At 42.1% G+C, this 26,307-nt stretch overlaps 1 protein-coding gene across 1 annotated transcript in view; it reads left to right on the top strand.

Annotated features, from left to right (window-relative positions):
• Positions 1 to 26,307, top strand: part of WDR59 (WD repeat domain 59) — a 63,675-nt gene that overhangs the window by 32,228 nt on the left and 5,140 nt on the right. Inside the window, exons 11-22 of the mRNA XM_044659368.1 lie at positions 1,677 to 1,756; positions 2,367 to 2,499; positions 3,599 to 3,723; positions 4,827 to 4,991; positions 8,394 to 8,489; positions 8,648 to 8,804; positions 10,777 to 10,846; positions 11,251 to 11,404; positions 15,376 to 15,432; positions 20,195 to 20,328; positions 22,111 to 22,192; positions 25,910 to 26,022. Of these exons, the coding sequence (XP_044515303.1) occupies positions 1,677 to 1,756; positions 2,367 to 2,499; positions 3,599 to 3,723; positions 4,827 to 4,991; positions 8,394 to 8,489; positions 8,648 to 8,804; positions 10,777 to 10,846; positions 11,251 to 11,404; positions 15,376 to 15,432; positions 20,195 to 20,328; positions 22,111 to 22,192; positions 25,910 to 26,022 (1,366 nt within the window). The remainder of the gene's footprint in view (positions 1 to 1,676; positions 1,757 to 2,366; positions 2,500 to 3,598; positions 3,724 to 4,826; positions 4,992 to 8,393; positions 8,490 to 8,647; positions 8,805 to 10,776; positions 10,847 to 11,250; positions 11,405 to 15,375; positions 15,433 to 20,194; positions 20,329 to 22,110; positions 22,193 to 25,909; positions 26,023 to 26,307) is intronic.

The following is a 26,307-nucleotide window of genomic DNA, read 5'->3' as shown; positions in this document are numbered from 1 at the left end:
CTTGCCCAGGGTCACATAGCTAGGAAGTAAGTGATTTGAAACCAGGGCCTCCTGACTCCAGGCCTGGTGCTACATCCACTGAGCCACCTGGCTGCCCCTCTTCTATCCCATTATTGTTTAGACTTGGTCTAGTGCTATGGCTTCTAAACATTTGATTTCACAACAGTGTTTTTGGTAGTTGTTCCCATGTGATAGCAGTGAAATTGGGGCCCAGCTAGATGATCTAGCTTACCTAGAATTTGAAAAAATAGGCACTAATAGAACTGGGATCAGAGTAGTTGACTTCTGATTTCCATTTGCTTCTGAGCCTTCTAAGCTTTTCTAGGGCATATTTGTGATCTAAGAAAATTTTTCTGGTCGCTTGTGGCAGGCTTTCTCTGTTCTAGACATGACTTCTGCCAATACCCTCTACTCATGGCCTTGGCTAGAAGTTTCATGCCTTTGCCTGTCTGCATCTTGTCTGTCCCTGTCTATATCATCAGAAATGACCTACTAGGGGCAGCTGGGTAGCTCAGTGGATTGAGAGCCAGGCCTGGAGATGGGAGGTCCTAGGTTCAAATACGGCCTCAGACACTTCCCAGTTGTGTGACCCTGGGCAAATCACTTGACCCCCATTGCCTACCCTTACCACTCTTCCACCTATAAGTCAATACACAGAAGTTAAGGGTTAAAAAAAAGAAATGACCTACTAGGAGATATTCCTGAGTGAGGACTCCCCATTATCTTCACCTTTTTCCTTGAGCTGCCCTGTCATATGGAAGTGATGAAATACTTGGGCCTTCCTGGGAAGAGTGGCATCAGGTTGCCAGAACTTGGTGGACAGTTGTCTTTACTTGTAAACTACATGCTAATTTTCTTTCTACCCCAGGAGGGGTAGGCAGCACTGCCACAAACATGGCTTTGGATGCACTTACAGCTGGTCATGGAATAGATGAGAGTCCCCACCAAATGGCCAAGATTAATATTGGGATTTGAAGTCAGGAAACTTGGTTCTTTGCAGTTAGACCCTGCAACGAGAGCTCCTTGTGTTAAAGTCCCATTGTTTGTCTTGACATCCAATTAGTGAGTCTTGGGGCTGGGAGTGACAAAGCAATACCTCCCCCTCATAATGTTGTGTTTTTTATTATTTTTGCTCTCATTTTTTCACTCTGTTTCTCTTGTATATCTTTTGCCTTTCCTTTGGCATCAGGAGTGGCCTAGTCTCACTGCTGCCTGATGCCACAGACAAAGGAATCACTGGCTATTATTTAAGGTCACTAAAATATTTCTTGCTTATTAGGCATTTGAAATAGTGCATTTCCAGTCTAGAATAATTGATGGATTTAATCTAAGTAAACCCAGTAGTGAAAGTCCAGACTTGTCAGATAGATTTGGGGATTGGTTATTTACCTTATAGAAGAGCTTAATAATTTGATCCTTAAGATTCATCCTAAGACTCCTTTAATAGACTACCTAAATAATTCACTTTATTTTTACAAATTGAGACTGCTTTTCAGGATGTACCAACTGTGTAAGATCAAATACTTCTGTAAAATTGAAGGCATGATTAAGGATGTGAGGTGTTAAATCCTCGTGCCTCACTTCATGGAATCCATTTGCCACAAATAATTGTCCCCATTTATTGAAATTGATGCTAAATTTATAAGGTGTTTCTATTCTCATTTGGTGATTTCTAGGGTCCAAGGATTACCAGCTGGTCACCTGGTCCCGGGACCAAACCTTGCGGATGTGGAGAGTGGATTCACAGCTGCAGAGGGTAAGTTTTTAAGTGCTTTGAATGATGGTAAATGAAATGTATATGCTTTTTTTATCTTAGAGCCTTTTAAAAAATTTTCAAGAGCTGATACTTTTGCAAGTCAAAGATTATCAATCAAAAATTTGGTTAACTGGCCTAGGAGAATGTGTCTTTGGAGAGAGATCTAAAACATGTAGTATTTGTAGGGCGAAGACTTTTTGAGTTGTACATCTACCCATGGAGTTTCCCTTTTTATTGACTTAGTTGTGTTTTTGCCTGGGGTCTTTAACAGGGAGATTTGGAGTTGGATGTAGTCGATCATTATATCAGTTTATAACTGATGACTCTTTACCACCACCACTGGCTTCCATATATCTCTTTTTAAAAAAAAAACCTTCAACTTCTATCTTAGAATTGATACTAAGTATCAGTTCCAAGGCAAAAGAGTCATAAGGGCTAGGCAGTTGGGGTTCAGTGAGTTGCCCAGGGTCACCCAGCTAAGAAGTGTCTGAGACCAGACAACCAAAGACAGATTCCCCTCCCTCCTCCTTTCTCTATGTAGATTGTAATAGACCTGATACCCATTGTCCAGTTCTTAGTAAGGAGCTATGCTGGCATTTTTTTGTTTCAGCTCTGTGCAAATGATATCCTGGATGGTGTTGACGAGTTCATTGAGAGTATTTCTCTTCTACCAGAACCAGAGAAGACCCTCCACACCCAAGATTCAGATCACCAACCTAACTTGAGCCATGGGGAGGAGGAAGGTAATTTGGCTACTTAAGCTCTAAGTGATGTGACTCTCCCAGGGTTTATAATTGATACTGTGACAGAACTCACTAGGTAGCACCTTGGAATTCTGGTGTTGTAGAATTAGACAGTGACGGAGTACATGTTGTAGATAACAAAGCAGCTTTGGCAAAAGATTGGGAGCCATGAAATTGAATCTTTCCCTTAATTCAGATTTTAGGGATTGTTGGTGGCATCCTTTTCTGAGAGGACTTCAAAAAGGCAAAATCATAGGATTTAGATCTAGGAGAGAACTTATATACCACCTTGTTCAGCTCACTAATTTTACAGACTGCTGTTAAGGAGGGGATTCCAGGTACGGATCTAGTTTAGGAAATTAGACTTTTAACATTGATTTCTGCTTTTAATTTGTAGATTCTTCAGTTACTTTTTGAAACTCAAGCTGGCTTACATTTGGCATCCAATTTTCATATATTGTTGTATAACCAGAAAGTGCTTATCCATCTTACTGTACTTATGCTCTATGTGGAGGAAATAATAGAAATTTTAAAAGATTTAATTTGCTTCAGTAGCAGTCACTGTCACATTGGAGAATTCCTGATGCCACTTGAATACCCTTCGCTTTTCTTCTTGTCTCATTTCTTAAGCTGTATGTCCTGAGCTTAGTGTTTTTAAGGGTTCTAAAACATAAAAACAGTTAAGAGGCTCTAAAGAATGTCTGTGTGGATTGAGAGCAGTTTTCTCTCCAGTCACCCACATTTGCTCTCCTGTGAAATAGGGTTAGCTTCCAGGGAGTACAATGTAGTATGACAGAGATACATACCACTGTCACCCATGAGGAAAGAATGTAGGCGTATCAGGGCCTGAGGACTAGCATGGGACTTTTTACAATTATTTCTAGAGGTGAATGGTGGCCTGAACTGATCATTCCCAGTTTTTGTTCACCTCAGAAAAGGCCCCTTCTAAAATACTGGAGTGTTTTCATTGTCTCAGTTCTCAGCTGAGTTTTTGGACTTGCTGGGAATGCTTGAAAGTAATGGTTAACCCAGAGCTGATGTCTTTGGTTCATTTCCAAAAATGAATTTTAGCAAGTTCTTTTTTTCTCTTTCCTACCAGCTTCCAAGGAAGATTCCCCAAACAACATCCTGTTGGGGAAGAAATCAGAGCAGTTGGGGTTACCCCAGACACTACAGCAAGAATTCTCCCTGATCAATGTGCAGATCCGGAATGTCAATGTTGAGGTATCAGTTTAGGAGACTTTACGTTGGGGAGCAGAGGGAGGGAGCTGGGAAAATTCCAAGTGTGGATTCCCAGATGATTTGTATTGGCCAGTTGTTTTCAAGTATCAGTGATTTTCTATAGTTTATCTTGGATTAAACTAAGTAAGAGTTACCCCCGTACTTGACTCTTAAGCTGAAAGCTGGAATGAATTGTGCCAGGAACTTTACTAGCATTTTGGTACTTTAGAATTTTTAGAGCTAGAAGAGGGCCTAGAGATGAGCCAATCAGACTCCTTTGTCTTACATATGGGGAAGTTGAGACCCTCAGAAGTGAAATGAATTGTTGAGTCTACATGACTAGTTACTAGTTAATGGGGAGCCTGCGTGCCCCAGTTCTCTGGACTCTTCTTCCCATTGTCCCACTTGGTAACCTAGGAATGGACTCATCAACAAAGGTTTATCAGAGGCATATTTGTGGATTATTTGAAGAGTGTCATTCTCTCCCCTTCTTCCCACCTCCCTGCCCATCTTGCTTTTTGGCAGGTGACGTTAACAAGAGCTGAGAGAATTGGGATTTCCCACCCAAGAAGGGTGCATTAATAAAGGATATTCTGAGGTCTGTGGGGAACAGATGAAAAATCGAGTTCATTAACCTCTCTGACCTATCTGGCAGACAGTGTTGGATCTGGAGGAATCTTTCCTTATTCATTCTGTTCTCCATGCTTACTTAGTTTCTTCCCTTTCTCTGCTGAGAAGCAGCATAAACTTCTAGGGCATTGACTTACGAATAAAGAGATCTTGTTTCTCTTCCCAAATGAGCTTTATACTGGAGACCAACCATTTAACCCTTGTGTTCCTTGTTTTCTTCACCTGAAAATAGGTATAATGTATCATGTTCTGTTTCATGGAATTGGTGAAATAAAAATTTAATAATATTAAAATACTTTGAGCTTATCAGACAGAGGTACTTTTATAAGTATAAAACAAGTCTACTTTGGGGTTATTGGCTAAGTCATTCAAATCTGACTTCAAGGAGATCCCATATTTCCTTCTAACTAATATTTCTATAAGTTTTAAAGGCCCTATGAGATCTGATTCAAAAATGTTTGATTTTTCTTTTGCAGATGGATGCTGTCGATAGAAGCTGCACGGTATCTGTTCACTGCAGTAACCACCGAGTCAAAATGTTAGTGAAGTTCCCAGCCCAGTACCCCAATAATGCTGCCCCTTCTTTCCAGTTTATTAACCCAACAACTATTACATCTACCATGAAGGCAAAACTCCTGAAGGTGGGTATCTTTGTGATAGAGTAGATCCTTGGGTTCCTGTGCTCCAATGCACAGGTTAGGAAATGAAGCCACCTAAAATCTACAGGTTAAAAAGTGAATGTTTTCTCTTCTTTACATCCTGTGTGTTAACTGAATGAAACTCTGGAGCATACCATACATTTCCATAGTATTGTTTTGCAGTCATAAAAACAGTGGATAAATGGGAAACATTCTGCAAGGCATTTTCTTTTTTTCTTTTTTTTTTTTAAACCCTTGTACTTCGGTGTATTGTCTCATAGGTGGAAGAGTGGTAAGGGTGGGCAATGGGGGTCAAGTGACTTGCCCAGGGTCACACAGCTGGGAAGTGGCTGAGGCCAGGTTTGAACCTAGGACCTCCTGTCTCTAGGCCTGACTCTCACTCCACTGAGCTACCCAGCTGCCCCGCTACAAGGCATTTTCATCTGAGGGTGATACTGTACTATTCACCTTAGTCATTTTTTTGATGACAAATGGGTTTTGCCACATTTTTAAAATGGAACCTTGAAATGTTAACTCTTATCCCCTACCAGTGAACAGTACACCCCATTGAGAAGAAGGACACAATAGATTACTTAGGATATATTTCTTTCTACTGAGGCCTTATCACTTAAAAAAATACAGGAGAAGGGGGAAAGCTTAATGAGCTAAATAAAAGTAGGAAATGCCTCATGGTAGGAGAGGCTCCCCTTATGCACTGGATGGCTTAACCTTGTTGAAAACTAGAATTTAACTTAACTTTTTGAAGTGATGTATAGCTTTGGGAAAAGTAGTTAGACAAAAGCTGCAGTAGGTAAAATTTTGCATGGGGAATATGGATGTTATTTTTTTCTCCAGAGGCAAATAAAGCAATGAAATAGAGATGATGCTATTTTCTACTGGGCTTTGAAACTCTTTGAGTCCAAGGGCCATTCTGAGGTTGTTTCTTCCACATGTGTCAAACTCTATATCGCCATAGATGGTAGAATTAGAATTAGATTTTTTTTTAACCCTTAATCTATCTGTTCTGAAGCAGAAGACCAATAAAGGCTAGACAGTTGGGATTAAGTGACTTTCCCAGGGTCACCCAGCTAGGAAGTGTCAGAGCAGATTTGAACCCAGGACCTCCCAACTCCTGGCCTGGAGCTCTAGCCACTGCGCTATGAGCTGCCCCAGAATTAGATGATCTTTTTGAAAACAAACATACACTGATGGTCTACATCAGAGACATTTTCAACCTTCAGTCCTGTGGGGAATAGGAAGAACCACTACAAAGGAGGATCCTAAGCCAGAGGAGAAGTCTATTCAGGGTGCATGTGTCTGGGTGACTCCTTATTCTTCTGGGGTTAGTGGAAGGTGGATGTTTTAAGCCTGCTTGCTCAGCCATCATTCAGTCCTGTGGTATTTCCATGGTCTTTGAATCAGCTCTAGCAAGAGGAGTAGCACTGGGAACCCCTAGGAACAGAAAGAACAAAATCCAAGAAAGTAGATTTCTCCATTGGTAAATCTTGTGGTGGTCTCCCATAAAACACCCCAAGTGTGGGTCATAATCAAGAGTTCCCTGGAGCAGAGCACCAGGCCACTTGCTGGACTGTCAGCCTTTCATCTGCTTAGGAACACTAATGAGCTTCCAGGTAAGGCTAAACCACAGAGGGAGGCTACAGGTGGGGGAGGAAGAAACTGCATGAATACCTATGAAATAAGGAGAATTTGCTGCAACAATGGGGGCAATTCCAAGTTCAGTTCCCATTTGGATTGCAAACTGAATCAGTGGAGGATTTTAGGACCTAAATGGAAAAGTAGGAGTCAGCAGAGAGGGTAGAGAAGCATATTGATTTCTTATGGGCTATTGTATATCCTTTATGTATTTTCTGCATTCTTAATGGATTCCTATGGATTTTTGCATTTTCTATGGGGAAATAAAAGCTCACCTATAAATAAATGCTTAAATACATTAAAAAAATTTTTTTTTTCTATTTTTGGATGCTTATGTGGGAGCTGTGGGCCCCTTTTATCCATATTCGGGTGGGACAATACAAACCAAAGAGAGTGATCAGACACAACCTGGAGAAATAGGCCTTATGTTATAAAACCATGTCAAAAAGATGAAAGCAAGGTAAAGCATGTTGATGCTACCCATTCATCATTGTCTGATCTGGATGGTGACTAAAGTTCAAGGGGGGGGGTGGCATGAGAAAAATGGAAATGGGAGTTGAAGTTAGGCTATTTGGGGGGGGAATATTGGATAAGGTCATGAACCACTTTGGACAGGTAAAACAATCATTGATACTGGAGCGGTCACAGAACTGTTTGCTTTTTTATTGTTTCTGTTTTCTTTGCCTAAGAGAATAAGATTTGGAGTAGAGAAGACAAAACAGAATTGGGTGATAAGGAGCTGAAATCCAAGATAAATAGTGGGACCCAGTAGGAGAACTTCACATTGCCAGTGACTGAGTTCCAGTACTAGGCCCAAATGAGCTACCTCACAGGATGCTGAAAAAACCGGCTGAGATGACTGATTTTCTTTTTTAAAAAGCTAGGGAGTACAGAACCAACACATTGACTAATAGTATACAAAAAAACAATCTTAACAGGCTTTAAGGTTGGACTGTATTTCATGATATATATATGTAAAGCCTTATTTTATTTTTTTTTTTAAACAGCTTCACAAGTATGAGGAGAAGGAGGCATGGCTAAGATTGTAGTCATTGTTCTGAGAAAACCAAGTCTGGGAGGTTCCTAGAGGCCCCCTGGCATGGCAGAGAGAGCCTGCCGGGCTCTACAGGGCCAGTCAGACTACTGAGGGCCCCATGCTGCAGGAAGGACATTGAGACGCTGGGGGAGTTCCCAAGGAGGTGACCAGGATGAGGAAAGGCATTGAGATCCCACTGCATAAAAAGGGGTATAGAGATTGGAGAAGAGATGACTCAGAGGGGACATTATCCTAAGTTAAGTTGTGTGACAGGCCTCCATATCAGGTGGAAGTGGTGTTAATAATAATGATAATAGCTAACATTTATATAGCGCTTAATAGGGGCCAGGCACTAGGCCGAGTGCTTTAAATTTTGATTCCTACAACCACCCTGGGACACAGGTGCTGTCATTATCCTCATTTTATAGAGGAGGAAACTGAGGCCAACAGAGGACTTGCCCAGAGTCACCCACAGCATCTGAGGCTGGATTTGAACTTAAGCTTTTCTGGGAGGCTTGGGGCTCTTACCTACTGTACCACTAGCTGCCTCAAGATTTAAGCTGCTTGACCCCCAGAGAGCAGAGCTGGGAAGAGCAAGGGGAAGCTGCTGAGCGGCCCACCGGCCAGCAGAACTAATAGAGTGGCATGGGCTGCACTGGCAGAGAAAGGAGCCGCTGAGTAGCCCTCTGACTTCTGGCCTCTGGGTGCTTTTTTAGATCCTGAAAGATACCTCCCTACAGAAAGTGAAGCGGAACCAGAGCTGTTTGGAGCCTTGCCTACGCCAGCTTGTCTCCTGCCTCGAATCCTTTGTGGTAAGAAGAGGGCTCTGGTATCTGCCCCTTCATTCTGATTGCCTCCTCCTTGACCCCTCAAGAACCCCTGGAGATGCCCACTTACATACCAAGCACCTTCCTTCATCGTCTTTAAGGGAGTTTTACCCAGTATACTAATGTATAGGTTTGTGTTTCAGAACCAGGAAGACAGCACATCCAGCAACCCCTTTGCTCTCCCAAATGCTGTCACACCACCCTTGCCCACCTTTGCCCGGGTGACCAGCGCCTATGGATCCTACCAGGATGCCAACATCCCCTTTCCTAGGACCTCAGGAGCCAGGTTCTGTGGAGCAGGTTTGTTCTTCTGTGGCCAGGAGCATCCAGAGACTTGGATTAGGAGCAGGCAGTGAGCGTCTGGCTGCTTGACACTATCACCTCATGCCCTTCCAGAGATTGCTGTTTGATTCCAGTTTTCTAACTTCTAAGAGTCTTTAGAGAAGGCTCCAGAAGTTATTAACTAGGACTTTTAAAGACTTTGAGTATGAGCAGGATACCCATTCCATGAGTTGTTCCATTTAAACATCTGATGGACTTCTAAATTATTCATGGCAGTGGACTTTGGAGGTACAGAGCTGAGGACAGCTGCTGTCTTTGAGGCTTAGCTAATTTCTAAGTGTTAAGCATTTTACATTAAACAATATTCATTTTTTTTAAAAATATAGTTAACTTACTATGTTTTCTGAGGTGGTTTCTTAAAGTGCAGGACATACCTGTGTTATTTGCCACTTGGCCAAAGGAATTCAGGAAGATGTTTGGTTGTTGGGAAGACGCCCACAGAATGTAAGAGTTGGAGCCTTAAGCTCTAGGAGAGGTGGTGTAATAATCAAATTATGAGGCTCTAGTAGCTTTATAATGTTATTAAATCAAAGTAGCAGAAGCAGTAAAGAGAGGGAAAGATAGGAGAGAGGTCGAGTTACTTAGCTTTCTACTTTATTGGTCGCCGTGATGGGTTGAAGCTCACCACCAATGAGTTTGTTGCCTCCGTACTCCAGTCAGAATACCGCGGCAGGTTCTTGGGTCTCCCCTTACAAGCATTTTTCTCCACCCACTAGCTCTCACATGTCACATCTCAGGAACCAACCATAGTTTCTTAATTTGCACAGGCCATCCAGGAGGAGACAGTGCCTGTGGAATCAGTTTCCTGTCTCATTGGTTCCTGGGTCCTTTTAACTTCCTTTCTCTGAGGGCTTTCTATACTTGAATCTACTTTGTGATTCTTGACCTCCAGGTCACTTAGAGGTGACGTTAACAAAGCAACATAATGGAGAGAGAAATTTTCTTCCTATAATCCCCCCTGTGATTCTTCTGGGAGATGAGCATGTTGAAATCTCCTCAATTGAGGTCTTTGGGAGATTAACATGCCTAGTCTCCTCAATGAATCATTTCAAATAACCAATTTGTACCTCTATGGTACTTTGATTTAATAAACCTATTAAAGCTACTAGCAGCCTCATAATTTAAATTTAATTATTATAGTGGTCATCTGGAATATTGGGGCATGGCAGTTCTTTGGATACCTTCTAAGAACTGACACCCACAAGCCAGTGGAAGTATTTTAGACATCTGCTGAGGCCTTAGCACAGTTGGACAGCAGAAGGCTGAGAGCATCAAAGAGCCCAGTAGTCAGAGGATCACAAGAAATGACTCCGTGAGGATTTTGTTCTCTATATTGTTTAGATGTCCTCCAAGCAGGAATTCAAGAAGCATTTCAGACCCATTCATTTTCCACCAACATTTTTCTCATGGTTCTCTTTGTTTTAAACTGGTAGAATGTTTGGTTTCACGTTTGTTGTTTTTCCATTGTGTCCAACTCTTCATGACCCCATTTATAGTTTTCTTGGCAAAGATCTTGGAGTGGTTTGCCATTTCCTTCTCCAGCTCATTTAACAGATGAGGAAACTGAGGCAAACAGGGTGAAGTGACTTACTCAGGGTCTAAGGCTCTGAGGCCAGATTTAAACTCAAGTAAATGAGTCTTGACTCCAGGCTAGATGCTCTATCCACTGTGCTGCCTTGATTTCACCATTACTCATTGAGAATTACTTTATGAGAACTCAATAAGTGTCCTATTTATCTTTCTGTCTTTAAATTGGCCAGGTCTCAGGCCTGAATTGTGCTCTCTCTGGAGAAAGCAATAGAAAATTTGCCAGACTCCAGCTTTTGTTTCTCTGGCATGGTGAGGTTGTGTGGGATCAGTGCTTTATTTCAGGTTTTCCACATTCAGCTCCAGTAATATTGGCTGATTTGTTGGGTTTCTCTTTTTGCAGGTTACCTGGTGTATTTTACAAGACCCATGACAATGCATCGGACAGTTTCTCCAACAGAACCTACTCCTAGGTGTGTTTGGAAAGCTGCACAAGAGGTCTGTGCTTAAAGGCCAAAAGCAGTGGGACTATGAATAGGACCCACCAGGACTACGCTCCTGATGTGGTGCAGTGAAATGAACTGGTTTCTTTGAGGAACTCGGGTTCTCCTCTTCAGGAAGGAGTCAGTCACCATTTACTCTACAAACATATTAGTTCCCTTCCCAACACCTAGAGGGAGGAACTTTGTAAAAGCAGTGCTCAAACCAGATCTAGTCTGCAGTTAGGACAACGTCCACATTCCATCGGCTTGGGAATGATCCCCGTTAGCTCTGAGACTCTCCCTCTGTTACCTCACTGCAGCAGCACACTCAAATGCCCTTGGTGAACACCACTTGTACATTGCCCTTGTTCACACAGGGCTCTCTTCCATTCCAGGTCCCTGTCAGCCTTGTCTGCCTATCATAGTGGTTTGATCACCCCAATGAAAATCCGCACAGAGGCCCCTGGTAACCTGCGCTTGTACAGTGGGAGCCCCACACGCAATGAGAAAGACCAGGTCTCTATCAGCTCCTTCTACTATAAGGAACGGGTAAGTTTCAGAGCCAGTGGCGTTGGCCTTTTGTCAACTCTTCCCTAGTTTCCTATTCTCTGAGGAACCTGGATGACAGCAACAGCATTTTATACTCTCACCCAAGGCCACCACATTACCAATGTGGTTCTTCTCACATTATTTTAACAGCCTGTGTGTTGTCGTGTTTTGGGATAGCCCACTTCCTTCACTCCCCTTCTAACCTCACTCATTACCCATTCATTTTGTGAACTCTATGTAGCGTGGGTTAGCTTCAGGTTTTCCCTAAAGCTATCCCATTATGTTGGTGATCCTAAAGACTTGAGACTTTGTTTTAAGTCTTAGTGTTTGCATCCTCCTTTTCTGCCAGGAAATGGGATGGCCAGAGTGGAGGTACCCATGCCATTGTTATCCTTGACTGCAGTGTTGGGCAGTATTTCCTGTTTTGTTTTGTTCTTGTGTGAAGCAGAGTTCTCTGAGGGTGAGGGGGCACTATTTATCACAAAATGTGTTTGTCATGGCAAGTTAAGAGACCAAATTAGCAGTCAATCTGAGCATTTTGGGTCCAAGATTTCACTTAGGCATTTTTTTCCCCTGCCTAGTCATTGGCGCTAAGAAAATTATAAGATTCAAATGGGACATAAATATTTTCTTGATGATAAAAAGCAATTATTGGGGTTTAAAGACAACAGTTGTGAAAACTTTAAAATGCTAAATAGGTAGCAGGTCTGTTTTCAAGCTAAGCTCTAATGGGTCTTGTGTTTTTAGGAAAGCCAGACCAGATCTCTTGGTATAAAACTCACCTGAACTTATGCCGTTGCTCTTGGCTTCCAAGGAAACTCACTGGCCCTCTTGTGAGAGCATTATTAAAGGTCTGGAGCTATTAGTAGTCTCTGGACTTGTAGCCATGCCCAGCTTCTCTGGGAAATAGGTGAACACAGGTGGAGCATCTTCTGGATCACCCTTAATCAGGGGCTGGGCATAGGGTTTTTAAATGAGGCCCTGCTGCGCTCTAGCAGAATTTCAAACTCAGCCATTATATGACTATAATTATAGGCCCATGATTTCATCAGCACAGCCAACTGATGAGAAAAGTCCTTCCACCAGGCAGCCACCAAGCTTCATATTATAGCTTTACAGTTGCCTGGACAACTGAAAGGTAAAGTCCCTTTTCAAGAGTCACACAGTCACCCATGTGCCAGAGGCAGGGCTTCAGTCCAGAGCTTCCTGTCCTCTGGGCCAGGTTTCTGTCCATTATATCATTCTTCTCTTATCTATTAGGTAAATATTAAGCCCCAAAATAAAGTAGTTGAATTGAAGCAGTCTTATTTTTATTTTGAATTGCAAGCTGGTTATAGGACCTACCAAAGGGTCTTTCTATTGCCTTCAATGCCAAAATTTGAAGAAAAAAAATTGTCTTTTCAGCCCTCAAGTAAAATTTGAAGACCAGATTTTTTAAAGTATTGGAAGCTATCTTCCCCAAGGCTGTATTTGGAATATTAAGATAATTTCATCTGCCAGAGAACTAATAGATACAGGCAGATCTGACCCTAAACAGGATTATTGACTATTTATTTTCCTTCTTTTCTAGCCAATTCTATATAACAAGAAAACACTGCTTTCTTTACCTAGCATCCCAAAATGGTACCTTTGGAGAGGATCTTAACAAGATTCTGCTCCAAGACCCTTTCCTAAAAGATGGGGAAGCTCAGGACCCCAGAGAGGATTTATCCAAGGTCATTTAGCTAGTGAGTGATAAGAGTCAGAATTCCAAAGGACCTATAGAGGACAAACCCTCGGATCTGTGGTGGAAGGATTCTTGTTTTGAACCTGTTCTTTTTTTTTTTTCCTGGATCTTTGAGGTCCCTTCTAACTCTGAAGTTCTTTTATTATGCCTTAGGACTCCAAGTCCTGGGTTCTTTCCATTCTGCCACATTGGCTTCCTTAGGCTGCCTAGGCACAGCCTGTCCCACCACTTCCCTCCCCAACATTTCTCCATTTCCTGGTCATCTGTGGGAGCTTTCCCTTCTTGCTTCTTTTCATTCAGGTCTAAGAATCAAATGAGAATCAAGGTAAAGTACTCTGCAAACCTTAAAGTTCCCTCTCAATGGGAGCTGCTGTTATGATTTCTTCCTCTCTTTCGTTCCCTGAAGCCCTATATGAAGTGATTCTATCTGACTGTAGAAAAGTATTTCTATGAAGCTGCCAATACTGGATAATTCTATCTAGGAAAAAAGGATATTGGCCCCCTGGATAATTATGTTAGCTCACACAGAGGAGACTTGTACTTGAAAGGATGGCCCATTCTGAGTTCTCTTCTGCCCACACCATTGGCCATATAAGCCTGGTTTCTGAAGAGGCCAAATTTGATTCAGCTGTAGACTCTGTAGCCTCAGCCATCCCAGCCCATAACAAGGCCTTTTGTAGTACCAGAAACACTTAGAAAGGATGAAAGGGTTTGCTTTTGACACTGTGCATAAAGGATGACCCAAAGACACCGTGGCACCCTTGAGGAAGAGGGGAGGATAGGGCATAGTTTGTCCGGGGCCCCTGTCACTCTTGTAATGTCATGGACACACTATGCAAAAAGGGAAAAGTGGCTCACAGAGTGGAGAGATTTCCCTCTGTTTCACAAGTGGTAACAAATAGTGTGTTACTAAGTGGCAGGTGTGGAAAAGGGTTACTCACATCTGGCGAGTGCATTACCATTTACAAAGTGCTTCCATACTCATCATCCATTAGGTCTCCTCATTAGCAGGTGTGGAACCTGTTTCAGACAGGCTGCATGGTCTGCTCAGGGCTCACCTTGAGGGGGACCCCTGCCTTGGACTGGTGCTCTTTCTGATGAGAAAGTGAGTTCATTGTGATGCATATTCAGTGTCTGCCACACATCAAAAGTGAATCCTGCATCTTTGTAAAGCCTACTTTACAGATGAGTCTTTTCTATGGAAAGGTAAAGAAAAAACTAGAAGCCTCAGGCCCCTGGCACCATTATCATTGCCTCACTTCTCAATCCTGTTTCATTTGCCCTTTTTTGTGAGTCTCTGAGGGCTAGTTTCACAAATCCTTGTTTGATGTTTAGTCCATGCATCTTTACTTTCTTGTTGATCTCCCCTTTGAATGAATCAGAATAAGGAATATTGCCACTGCAGAATGAAGTTCTGTGAAGGGAAGAGCACTTCCCTGTCCTGGGGGATCAAGTCCCCAAGTGAGCTGTTTGGGGCTGGCTGCTCACTGCTCTTGGCAGATCTGGGCAGGGCGGTCTTGGGTACAAGCTCTGGTATACAGTGCTAGTGGGAGGTCCAGGGGGGCCTCTGAAGTCATTAGCTTGCGTGTTCTAGCTGTGGGACTGCGGAGATGTGGCCACAAATGATCTCTGCAGGTAAGGCACTGAGCCTTACAGCAACTGACTTCTGCACCTCCTCTCTGCCCACTTGAGTTCAGCCAGACTGGCACCACTTCCCATCAGCTGTCATTGCCTGTTACGAGGTCAGTGGGCCACTTTGTTAGCCCTGGTTTGACTTAGCTTAGCCACACCATACCCCTAGCAGTCATCCCCTGTAGCTTATGCCCTTCATACATCACTTGACTGATAAAGATTCCTCTTTCAAGCCTTTTCTTTCCACCTGGTTAGAGGGGGAGCCTGGCATCTGTATGTCGAGGAGCCTTCTAGAACCTAGGTCAGAATCCTGGTCTCTCCCTCTGGACTCTGGAGGGGCTCAGAACCTCCCAAAACTTCAAATGCCGTCTTGACCGATGATAGTATAAATGCCATGATGGTTGGAATTGGGGTGGGAGTGGGTGGTGGATGAACAAAATACTATACTTAGGTTTTTGTTTTCAACATGTATACGACTGTGATTTTATAGTAAATCACAATGCTTTCTGATCCATCAGATGGGTGGAGAAGTTTCATTTTACTCTATATTTTTCCTTTTTAATTTCTTGGTGTTTTTCTTCCCTCCTCTTGGGTGTAATGTTTTCATGCACAGATGTCTCCTCGCTCTGCCCGGCGACGTTGGTCCATACAAGCAATTAACGACTTCCCGGTACTGTGCGCTGTGCTAATACTCTCCTTAACTAACCCTGTCTCCTCTCTGAGGGCCCAAGAATAAAATGCCACCTGTCTGGCTCTGAGAAACCTAAACAACAGCCTGGGAAGCTTTCTGAACCAGTGATGATGAATTTGTTTTCTCTTTGGTGGGGTGGGGGGTGGGGATTGTGGAGGAGGTTGGACATGAGGGGTTGCCTGCTTTTCTAATCAGGGGGCACAAATGATGGCAGTGGTGGTGATGGGAGATACTTCGAATGGACTTCTGAACATGAGACCCAATTCTAGGTTTCTTGGAAATGACCTCCAGTGGAACATTTTAGCTAGCCATGTTTTCACTTTGCATGTTATTTCTGAGAGATTCAACCTAAGCCTACCTTGGGGGTGATGGAAGGAGAGTGGAGAAGCCAGAGGAAGATGTGAGAGGTGTTGGCCACTTGGTCCCTCTCTTAGCAGAAAAGAAAGGTTAAGTCTACACCCCCTGGCACTGAGTATCTCACAGTGTATTCCTTAGGGAGTTTCTAGGGGAAGATTTTTTTTTTCCACTCATCACTTGTAACAAAATCTTTATAGACATTCTTTTAAAGCAAATTAATTCCTGTTGACCATCTACCTTTTTCTGGCCTGTTGTCCCAGATCCTTGAAAGTGGGGGTGGTGGGAAGAAACAGACAGACAGAGTATGTGGATGTATGTGTGTTGGGGACCGGTTTGGTCTGGACCTGTGATTTCATTGGTGTAGGGATTTTCTGATGAGGAAATGCCCTTTACCAATGCAGATCAGCATCTGTCCTACAACTTCTGTCTTAGAGAGTAGTCTGAGGCCTTGAGGTCACACAGCCAGGAGGCCTCAGAGGTAGAATATAAGCCTAGCTCTTGCTAGTTTATGGCCAACCCACATTCATCTCAGTGTAGATGTATAAATCATGTATGTATATGTGTTTGGGTACAGGAAAGTTGAAAAATAATCTCTACCTTTTCATATAGAAAGTTGACACCAGGAACCCTGTTTAGTGAGTCTTCTTAATGCTAGCTGTTGTCAAGGAGAATCCCTGAGACAGCCACCATCACTGAAAGACTCTGAGCCAACCTGGCTAATGAATTTCCACAATTCTCCCCCAAGGAGTCTAGGTTATGGCCCATTTTGCTGATTGCACAGGGTTAATTGGGATTGTTATGAAGCAGTTGGCGGCTTATTCTTGGGCTATATGTTTTGACATTTAACCCATTTAATGGCATCACTGTTACCTCAGGTGACAATGACATGCTTAAATCTGGTGGTACAATTGTGAGCTGGCTTTTGGTCATTCAGTGGTTTCTTCACCAATCTTCCCTTTCCCATCACCTATTCCATTTCTCTCTTCCCGATAATTATGTGAACTCTTTGATTCCATATGCATAGAGTGGCTGATTGGGTCTCAGTTGGTTATCATAGTAATTGGCACATGTCTTTCAGTTTGTCTGTCTCCCTTTATTTGTAATCCCCTTGACTCTGTGAATCCTATGGGAGGAGCACTTGCTACCACTGAGGTATTGTTCCAAAAATCATGAGAGATTCTGGGTCCTATACCAAACATGAGAAATATTCTACATTTAGGCTTGTCAGAATGAGACTGGAGCAATGCAAGATATGTGACTTCAGTGATCTTCCCCTACCCATGAAATGGTGATAACCATTAGTATGTTGGCATGGGGGGTTCTCATAATCTGCTTTGTTCTGATGGCTAGGAGGATAGAAGTAACTTTCAAAGTGATGGGAGAAAATCCAATTAGGTGGAGCAAAAATGGAATGTTTAATCTCTTATCTGCCTAAGCACTGTAGAAGACACATTGAAAATTGCTTAGTCACCCAGCAAAGACTCATATTATTCAATAGGGGTCAAAAGATTCAAGCCAGCCACTAGCAGAGGTCTCCAAAAGAATCTAGCTCTTGCCCATCTGAATTTCCAGATTATTTGGCTATTGTACAGCCTTATTTAAAAGCTTGGCCTTTTATTTTTGGTAGGGAGATATTGAACATAAGTATTCTGTCTCATTGATTCATAGAGGCTTAATCACCTGAACTTTATGTAGCTATCCTATTGTTGAATTATAAGAATGCCTCTTATAGTGATTATTGGAGGCAGCTATCCCTCTGATTTGGATCCAGTCTTCCAAGCCTTCATAATGTACTTTGTTTCCAATAAAGAACCAAGTAACACTCTAGAAGACTTGAGACCCCAACAGAATAACCAGGAAGCCCCAAGAGCAGGTTCTGCTCATTCAGTAAAAGATAGAAAGCTACAAAAAAGTTATCACAGCAGTTCAGGCAGAGCTCAATCTGGAATATAATCTCTTCATGTGCAGTGCTAGGACTCGGAGTCTGTAGACTCCTTATTCTCCTTTTAAAGAAATTAATGGTAGCTCCCATTTAGAGTGATACAAAGGGCTTTCGTGTACATTTTCATTTGATTCTACAACCTGGGGAAGGAGAAGGGTAATTGGTGCAAATCTGTATTATCTTCATTCTACAAATGAGGACTCCAATGCCAAATGATGGCAGGAGATACTAACTTTGGCCACGTTCCCAGGTGGAATTGGAATTCAACACAAATACTGCCCAGACTCAATACTTCCACTTCTAACTCCAAGCCCAGTGCTGTAATTACTATTACCTGTCATTTTGTAGATGGGCCAGTATATTTGTAAATGTGACATTTTCTGCAAACAGTCCTTGTTTGGAAAAATAGGACTTTTTGATAATGAAAACTATGAAGCCAGAAATCTGCCAAGTAGTTAATGTCATTGTTTTCTAGAGCATTTGCTACTTATAAAATAGCAGAAACTATTTCCTTGTGGAACTTTCATTTATTTATATCTAGCATATAATTAAGCTATTAATATCAGTGAATTGCCCACATATTTAAGTGCTTCATTTTCTCTTTATATTAAAAGTACGTGGTTTGGCTTCCAGGAAGATTGATTTAGCTGCATGTTTGTAGACTGTCCAACATAGAAGACCAATATTTACTGTTTGAATGAGGGATGTTGTTAGATGGATCCTGTTTTAGAGTAGAAATGTTCAACTCCAGTGGGTGTGGTAGTGAGCTAAATCTTCATCTGAGCCAGTTCGGTGGTACCCATGAGAGAATATCTCTAGCATGGCCTCTGTCTTTAGAAATGTGAATACCATCATATTAAAAAGGAGCTTAATTTTCATTTTGAAACTGACTGACTGACAGAACACTTGAGCAAATAACTAGGTATTTTTTGAGGTCATTGCATGGAGGGATGGTAGTTGAATGCTAAGAGATGTGTTATTGTCAAATAATATTTATTACAGAATAGTGTGTGTGCATGTTCTAGCTGTGAACATTGCCTGGCTCCAGCCTCTTCTGACAGTCCTTGACCTTTTAACATTACTAATTGCTTAGGATTTTGGCACTTCCCTCACTTGCATGCATTTCATTGTTTGGTCATTGAAATATTAATTACTTGTATCAGCATGCACATAGAAATACTTAAGGACAATCTAAAAGAATTGAGGGGCTATTTAGCCATTACGGACTAATCTTCCTCTGACATTGCAGCATAATTCTGTCTATGGTTAAATGTGGAAAATGGGATTCAAATTCCAAATTGATAATGTAATTACATTTTATTTCACAGGTATTTAAAACAAGTTATTCCTTCATTCACCTGCCATGACCCAACTTCAGGTTCTTAGTGTTTTGTTGTTCCTGTAGCATTTAATGATCCCTTAAGTAGCAGAATTGGTTCTCCTTTTTTAGGGATAAAGCATACTGAAATCTTGCAGAAGAGATAATAGTTATCAGAAAGGGCCTAGAGTAGACTTAGTTTGTGACTTAAGAAATGAAAGATGAAATTAGTTGTAGGTAAAGGTTGTTTTGTTTTAATTCTCTTAAGAACCTGAAGAGCCTTTTAGCAGTAGGCTGCATCCTTGCATTAGTATGTTTACTTCCTTGCCCAATGCTCCTGTCTCGGGAATAATCAATCACACCCTTACTACAAAGACTATAGGATAATAAAGCATTGATATCATGACTAATGCTACTGAAAAAGCCAGATGGGAAGCATACATTGATTATTCTCACCACAATGAGAATTTCATACAAATAGGCATATCTAAACTATAATTAGGCTTTTTGTTTTTGATGCCACAATCTCTTAACTTCCAAGACATTTTTGGCATTCTTAGATTACTAATTGTAGAAACAATGGCTGATAATTATAAAAGACTCAGAATAACCTCATTTTAAGCTACCTAGTTTCTCTCCTGGCCTAGTAAGAGTGCTGATTTTGTTCAGCAGAGGTCAGATTGTAAAACCCATATTGCTGTACCCTAATGAATAGTTCAGTGATCCTATTGGAACTGACTGAAGGAAGAAAAATGGATGTTAATTCAAACACAGAACTGAACATAACAATTTTCTTAGGTCTTTTTGTCTCTGATGGCTTTTTGCTATCTTTTTATAGCTCTGTCTTGTTCTGGCTTCAGTCAGATGAAAAATTAGTATGCAGTCATTAAATACCTGTTAAGGGCCCAGTCCTATACTAGGCAATGGCTGCCCTTTCTGGGATTTTTGAACCAAAAATTCACTGCCCTTGTCATCATTTTACTTCCAGAAGATGCTGTCTTCTTATAGGCATGCTGTAATGGGAAGTCTTTGTAGACTAGACTTTGACCCCAGCCCACTGAACTCTTCAGTTTAGGTTTGCATTCATAATGACCTTCACTGACATGTTCTGTCTCTTACCCTAGAAATCACGAAGATGGAAGAGCAAACGTGAGGGTGCAGATTCTGGCAACCGTCCAATTAAAGCTGCTGGGAAAGTCATAATCCAGGATATTGCCTGCCTGCTGCCTGTACACAAATCATTAGGAGAACTCTACATGTAAGTGGAAAATTCAAGGAGTCTTTTGTGTCTTGGAAATCAAAGATTACACTATTGTCTTGAGTTGTTTTCAGTTGTGTCCCACTCTTCACAACTCCATTTGGGATTTTCTTGACAGAGATAGTCGAGTGGTTTGCCATTTCTTTCTTCAGTTCTTTTTATAGACGAGGAAACTGAGGCAGACAAGGTTAAGTGATTTGCCAAAGGTCACCCAGCTAGGAAGTGTCTGAGGCCAGATTTGAACTCAGGAATTTGAGTCTTCCTGACTTCAGGCCCAGCACTATCCACTGAGCCACCTAGCTGCCCTAAGATCACAATCCACATATTTTGTTCTGGAGTTCCTCTGTTTTGAGTGGCAGAAAATTATTTGAGGCTTTATAGCTATTTTCATTATCCATTTTCATGCTTTTTGTGCCTTTTTAAACCACAGAAAAATTTTGGTTGCAAGACTGGTACTTAGCTATGGCTTCTCCTGATTTCCCAGAATAGTGAGTGATTGCAGTAGCCTCAGAGCTGTCCCCATAACATTGGATAAAGCCATAGCTTCAGTATAGCGATGAGAAGATGGCTTAATGAAAAAAGAATAATGACTCATTTATTTCACGGATCCCTTTCACTTCCAAATAGATCTGTCTGCTCACCTCTCTTGGAGAAGGAAATGGCAAACCACCCCAGTATCTTTGCCAAGAAAACCCCAAGTGAAGTCACAAAGAATCCTACACAATGGAAAATGACAGCAGTCTACCTCTTATCCATCCATCCATCTGGCTAGTGTAATATGCAGAAATGGGTAGCCATTTTCTCTCTGGATACAAGTTAGCAGTTGCCACTTTGGAACACAGAACCTGGCAGAGCACCCAGGGCATGTGCTAGGGTAACAGTTAAGGACAGGGTATAAAAGGGGGTCCACAAACCCCTGGAGACTTCACTTCACTTCTCTCATCTCGAGGGTTAGAGAGGATGTGGTTTGGGACTCCCTTGGGTGGTTTGGGAGTTTTGGTTAGGTAGGCAGGGACAATCTCCATTGCTAGCCAAATTCAACACTTCATTGGCATAGCCAAGGACCTTCTATTCAATTCAGGGTCAGCAGCTACTATCAAGACAGCAGCATCTGAACCAGGGGCCTGACAGCCTCTGGGCTCAGCTAAAAGCAACAGAGTTGGGAAGTGCCCTCAAGCCTTTCTCATACTCTGCACCTAGGAACACCAACTAGTGTTTCAAGTTTTATTTAAACATCAAGTACTTAAGCAAGATCTTCAGGGTTTCCTTTCACCCATCTTCCTACTCCTTTACCTACCCTCAGTTTGGTTTAAATAAGCCCAGTTTAAGCCCTGAAGCCTAAACATTCTTGAAGCCATTGCTTACCTTTCCAACAGCAAATAGTCATTAGCAGTTAGATCTGGTTAACATCATTAGTTGGTCTAGCCTTTCCAAGCCAGGTTTATCCATCATCAGTTTAAGGTTTCAGGAAGTCATAGTCTACTTCCTGGAAACATTTCAAACTGCCTGGCTGGATTGGTTCTAAGGGCCTGGGGGCTCTGGCAGAGAATCTTGGGCTTAAAGGAGACCTAACCCTACTGGTGTGGGAGCTAATCTAAACTCACATTCAGCTGTGGTTAAGGTCTCTCACCCTATTCATATTCCATCATCAGCCTATGCCTAGGCCCCCTTGGCTACCCATAACACTAGCCCTCTGTCTAATCTATCTATTTCTGTTTAAAATCAGCCAGAATTCATTTAGGAAGGTTGTCTGATAAGAATCATTCTGCTTCTTGCTTTCAGACTGAATATTAATGACATTCAGGAAACCTGTCAGAAGAATGCTGCCTCTGCCTTGCTTGTGGGACGTAAGGATCTTGTCCAGGTATTGACTTTCCCTTTGGATAGAGAGCGGCACATCTGATCTGGATTTTCTTATTGAATAGGCTCTTCACTCTTATAATTTCATTTCTGGTTGAATGGCATTTTAAAATATACAGTTTCACAGTTTTTTCTTTCTTTTTTTTTTTAAACCCTTACCTTCTGTCTTAGAATCCATACTGTGTATTGGCAGAAGGGAGGTAAGGGCTGGGCAAAGGGGTTAAGGGACTTACCTAGGGTCACCCAGCGAGGAAGTGTCTGAGGCCAGATTGGAATGTAGGACCTCCCATCTCTAGGCCTGGTTCTCCATCCACTGAGCCACTTAGCTCAATTGTAGCCCCCTACAATTCTTTCTTATTGGTCCATGCCAGCACATGGGGTTTGAGCACCTTCCTAATTTCCTCCTATTTCTTGCTTACTGAGGGGAAGTCAAATGATTCTAAAGTGAGCTCCAAGTGCTTTTGTTGTATCCTTTTCATGGCTTACACTCAGGCCAGTATTAAACCTCTTGTTCTGGCTAAGCTTATCTTGTGAAATCCTGTCATTTATACCAACAGCCTTTTTGTTGAGGACTCTGGGTTGGGCTGTAGGGGCCCAGGCTACTTCCCCCCTGGCTCTTTTTCTGCATTATACTCTAAGCATGAGGCAGTGCTAAAACCTTGATTTTTTTTTTCCTAAATAAAAAGGGGCGCTCCCATCCTGCACACCCAACAGTCCTCTAGCTGATACTCCTTACCTGTTTCTAAGAGGATCTGGGGGTTGGAGGGGTTGTTCTGGGAGGCCTGGCTTTCACAGGGGAGGGCTTACCTGGCACTTCTCACCCAAGGCTCCAAAAAGCTGCAGCATGTGCCCTGGCGCCACTCCCGAGGAAAACTGCTTTGGCCAATGGGCTGCCCCGGGTAGAGGGTAACCAACAGGCCCCAAATCCGTAGGTGACCTAGCGGGGTAGATGTGGCAGGATGGGTGGATGAAAGAGCAGTTTGGTACTGTGGACATAAAGGCAGGCCCTGGGAATGCTTGGAGCGTGGTCAGACATCAGAGATGCCACAGTCGTCCACTGCAGCCCCGGACCATCACCAGCCATCTTGACTCTCTTCCTGCCACTAGACTGGGATCATTCTGCAAGAGAGAATGAGTCCGACAACTGTGTGCAGCTCTGCCTCCCCTAAATCCGGGTCACTCTAAAGTCAGGACATCACCCCATCGTGTCATCAGTCCTCTGAGCCAAAGAACAACAAGAGGACCCAATGGCTGAGGTTCCTGGCATTCGAAGATAGGCCTAAACTTCATTTTCCCTCCCCTGGCTCATTCTTGCTATGAATACCTTTCTTGGAAGCAAAACGACTCTTAACAGTAATGTTCTAGGATAGAGTTGGTTTAAGAGGACAGGCTGCCATACGTGTCTTTATAGATTCTATAGTACCTCTTTAGTAAAGTTTGGTAAAATGACGGGTTGGTGAAAATGCTGTCAAAATCTTTCCCTTTCCTTTAAGTGGTGCCGCAAGCCCTACGTTGAAGATTGCTCAGCGAGGATCTACAGAAATAGACTGTGTCACTATTTTTGATGGAGGACTTTAGGGCCTGTTTCCCCTCACGTTATTTGTCATTCAAGACTTTCATAGCAAAATCCAGCAACTAAATTCCTGTCACAATTCTATTAGTCAGTTACCAGAAATGAGCTGCTGGTGTTAGTGAACTAACAAAAGTGAATGTATTCTTAAGATAACGGCCTCTTTCCAGCCGAGTATCAGTTATCTATAATAATGGGTGTCAGGGACGTGGTGGATGAAAGCAAATAGATACCGCTCCCACCCCCCATCTCCTTTTCTCATTTTAGCAAATAACACTCCTCCGACTTTTGTGTAGATATACACACTCACACATCTGTAATTGATTTTACATAAATTGAGGCATTATTTACCATTTCTTTTCATTTCATTTCATGTATTTGATCATGAGTTAATCAAAAAATGTTTATTTAGTTCCTTTTCTGGGCCAGGCATAGTCCTGAGTGCTGGGGTACAAATGCAGAAGTGATAGAGTCCTTGCCCTCAAGGAGCTTACATTCTGCAAGGATGATGCCCCATGTCCACATTCAAAATAGTCTCCTTGAAGGCAAAAGCTTTGTGTTTTGTACTTCCTTTTCTCTACCACTGTGCTTTTACACATAATAGGCATTTTTGGAGGCATTCCCTCAGCTTGATGTTAGCAAATATCCCCCATAATAGGTTGTGACAAAAGTAACACAGCAGAATTTTGCATAGTTTATACTTTGAAATAAGTGCAGTAAAGACATCCTAAATTTCAAAATGAAATGTGAACTGCCAAGGAGATCTCAAAAGAAGACTCTGTGTTTGTCATTTTTCTTTCCGGATAGCCTAAGGACCCAAAGAGGCAGCACAAGGGGGAGGGTAGAAAAGAATCAGAAATGACTTTTGGTAGAGATTTCAGTGACCTTAAAGGATTAACACCAAGTAGCAAGGTGTGGAACCAATTAACTCCTCTCCCAATTACACATACAATTTTAAACATTTAAAGAGTTTTGAATTCTCTCCCTCCTGTCCCTTCCTTGCTGAGACAATAAACAATCTGATACAGATTTTATATGTGCAATCATGTAAAGCATTTTTCCCCCACTAACTCCTCAGGACACTTGTAGACAGCTCTTTAAAGTTTCTCTTTACACTGAGCCAAAATTTAACTTTGTAACTTCCACTCATTGCTCCTAGTTTTTTTAGAGCTAAACACACACACAAAAATCCTCTCTCTTCTACACAGTAGCCCTTTATTTAAAATTTCAAACACATCTGCTGTTTTAGCCCTAACTTAGGGGTTGCTTAGACTTTTTTTGTGTTCTGGACCCCTTTGACAGCCTGGTGAAGCCTATGGACCCCTTCTTAGAATAATGTATTGAGTGTATAAAATATATAGGATTTCATAAAAGTAAAATAATTTTATTGAAATTTATTTCTCAAAATGTTTTTAAAAAGAAAAAAAATTCACAGATCCCAAGTTAAGAACCTTTGATTTTAGTCTTCTCTAGGCTAAACATCTCCAGGTCTTTCAGCTGATCCTTATGTGGTGTGAACTCATAGGCCCTTCATCTTGTCTGGATGCTCTCCTGCTTCCTGGGTTCCCTCCTAAAATGTGGTACCTAAAGCTATCCACCACCCTCCAGGGCCAAGGAAATCAGGCCCCTGCCCTCTTTATTCCTGGTATGCAACCTGAGATTGATGATATTGGCCTTCTCAGCTTCCATCATGTACTGGAGACACTTGCATGTTGAGGCACTGTGGTCTGACCATCTTTCCACCATCTTGTATGTGTGAAATTAATCCTTTTAATAAAAATTTATCTTCTTCAGACTGGCCCAATATCCTAGCTTGCCCCGAAACCTGTCTCTCATCTTGCAGGTTAGTAGGCTCTGAAGCTTTGGGTTATCTATCAGTTTGATAAGCATAAACCACCTGTGCTTTTATCCACATCGTAGAGAAAAATCTCCAATGGTACAAGGCCAAACAAAACCCCATGTAATGGGGTTAAGTCAACTGCTTGTTAGTGAAAAGGAACCAAATGCTAGCATGTCCTTAGTTAATGAAAGTTAATTAAACCACTTGTATATCCTTGGAAAGTAGTTGAGGTTTTTTTTGTTTTTTTTTTTTTTCATTGCCTCTGATCTTGCTCTCACTACGGTATGTTTGTGTTTCTTTGGTCTTTCCAGGTTTGGTCACTGGCTACAGTAGCTACAGATCTTTGCCTTGGCCCAAAGTCTGATCCAGATTTAGAGACACCCTGGGCCCGACATCCATTTGGGCGCCAACTGTTGGAGTCCCTGTAAGTGTTTAAAGGTTTAAGGCTATGGGAAGTTAAAGGTTTGTAATGGAGTAGAAGGAATCTTTTAATTCAATAAAACAGATTCATCTAATTGATAAGAAGCTAAAGATTGGAGTAATGTCTGTTAGGAAGAAACTCCTCATATATAGGTAAACTTTGAAGATTTTTGTTTGACTCAGAGACTGCCTCAACCTTACTAAGTGAAACCTCTTAAAGCAGCAAGTTCCATGGTGTAGTGATGCTAGTCTGCTTTTATCATAATGGAAAACTGCTTTGGGAGGCCCT

Source organism: Gracilinanus agilis, chromosome 2 (assembly GCF_016433145.1).
Source record: "Gracilinanus agilis isolate LMUSP501 chromosome 2, AgileGrace, whole genome shotgun sequence".
Taxonomy (NCBI): domain Eukaryota; kingdom Metazoa; phylum Chordata; class Mammalia; order Didelphimorphia; family Didelphidae; genus Gracilinanus; species Gracilinanus agilis.
Note: the sequence above shows the minus strand (reverse complement) of the source record. Positions and strands in the feature narration are given on the sequence as shown.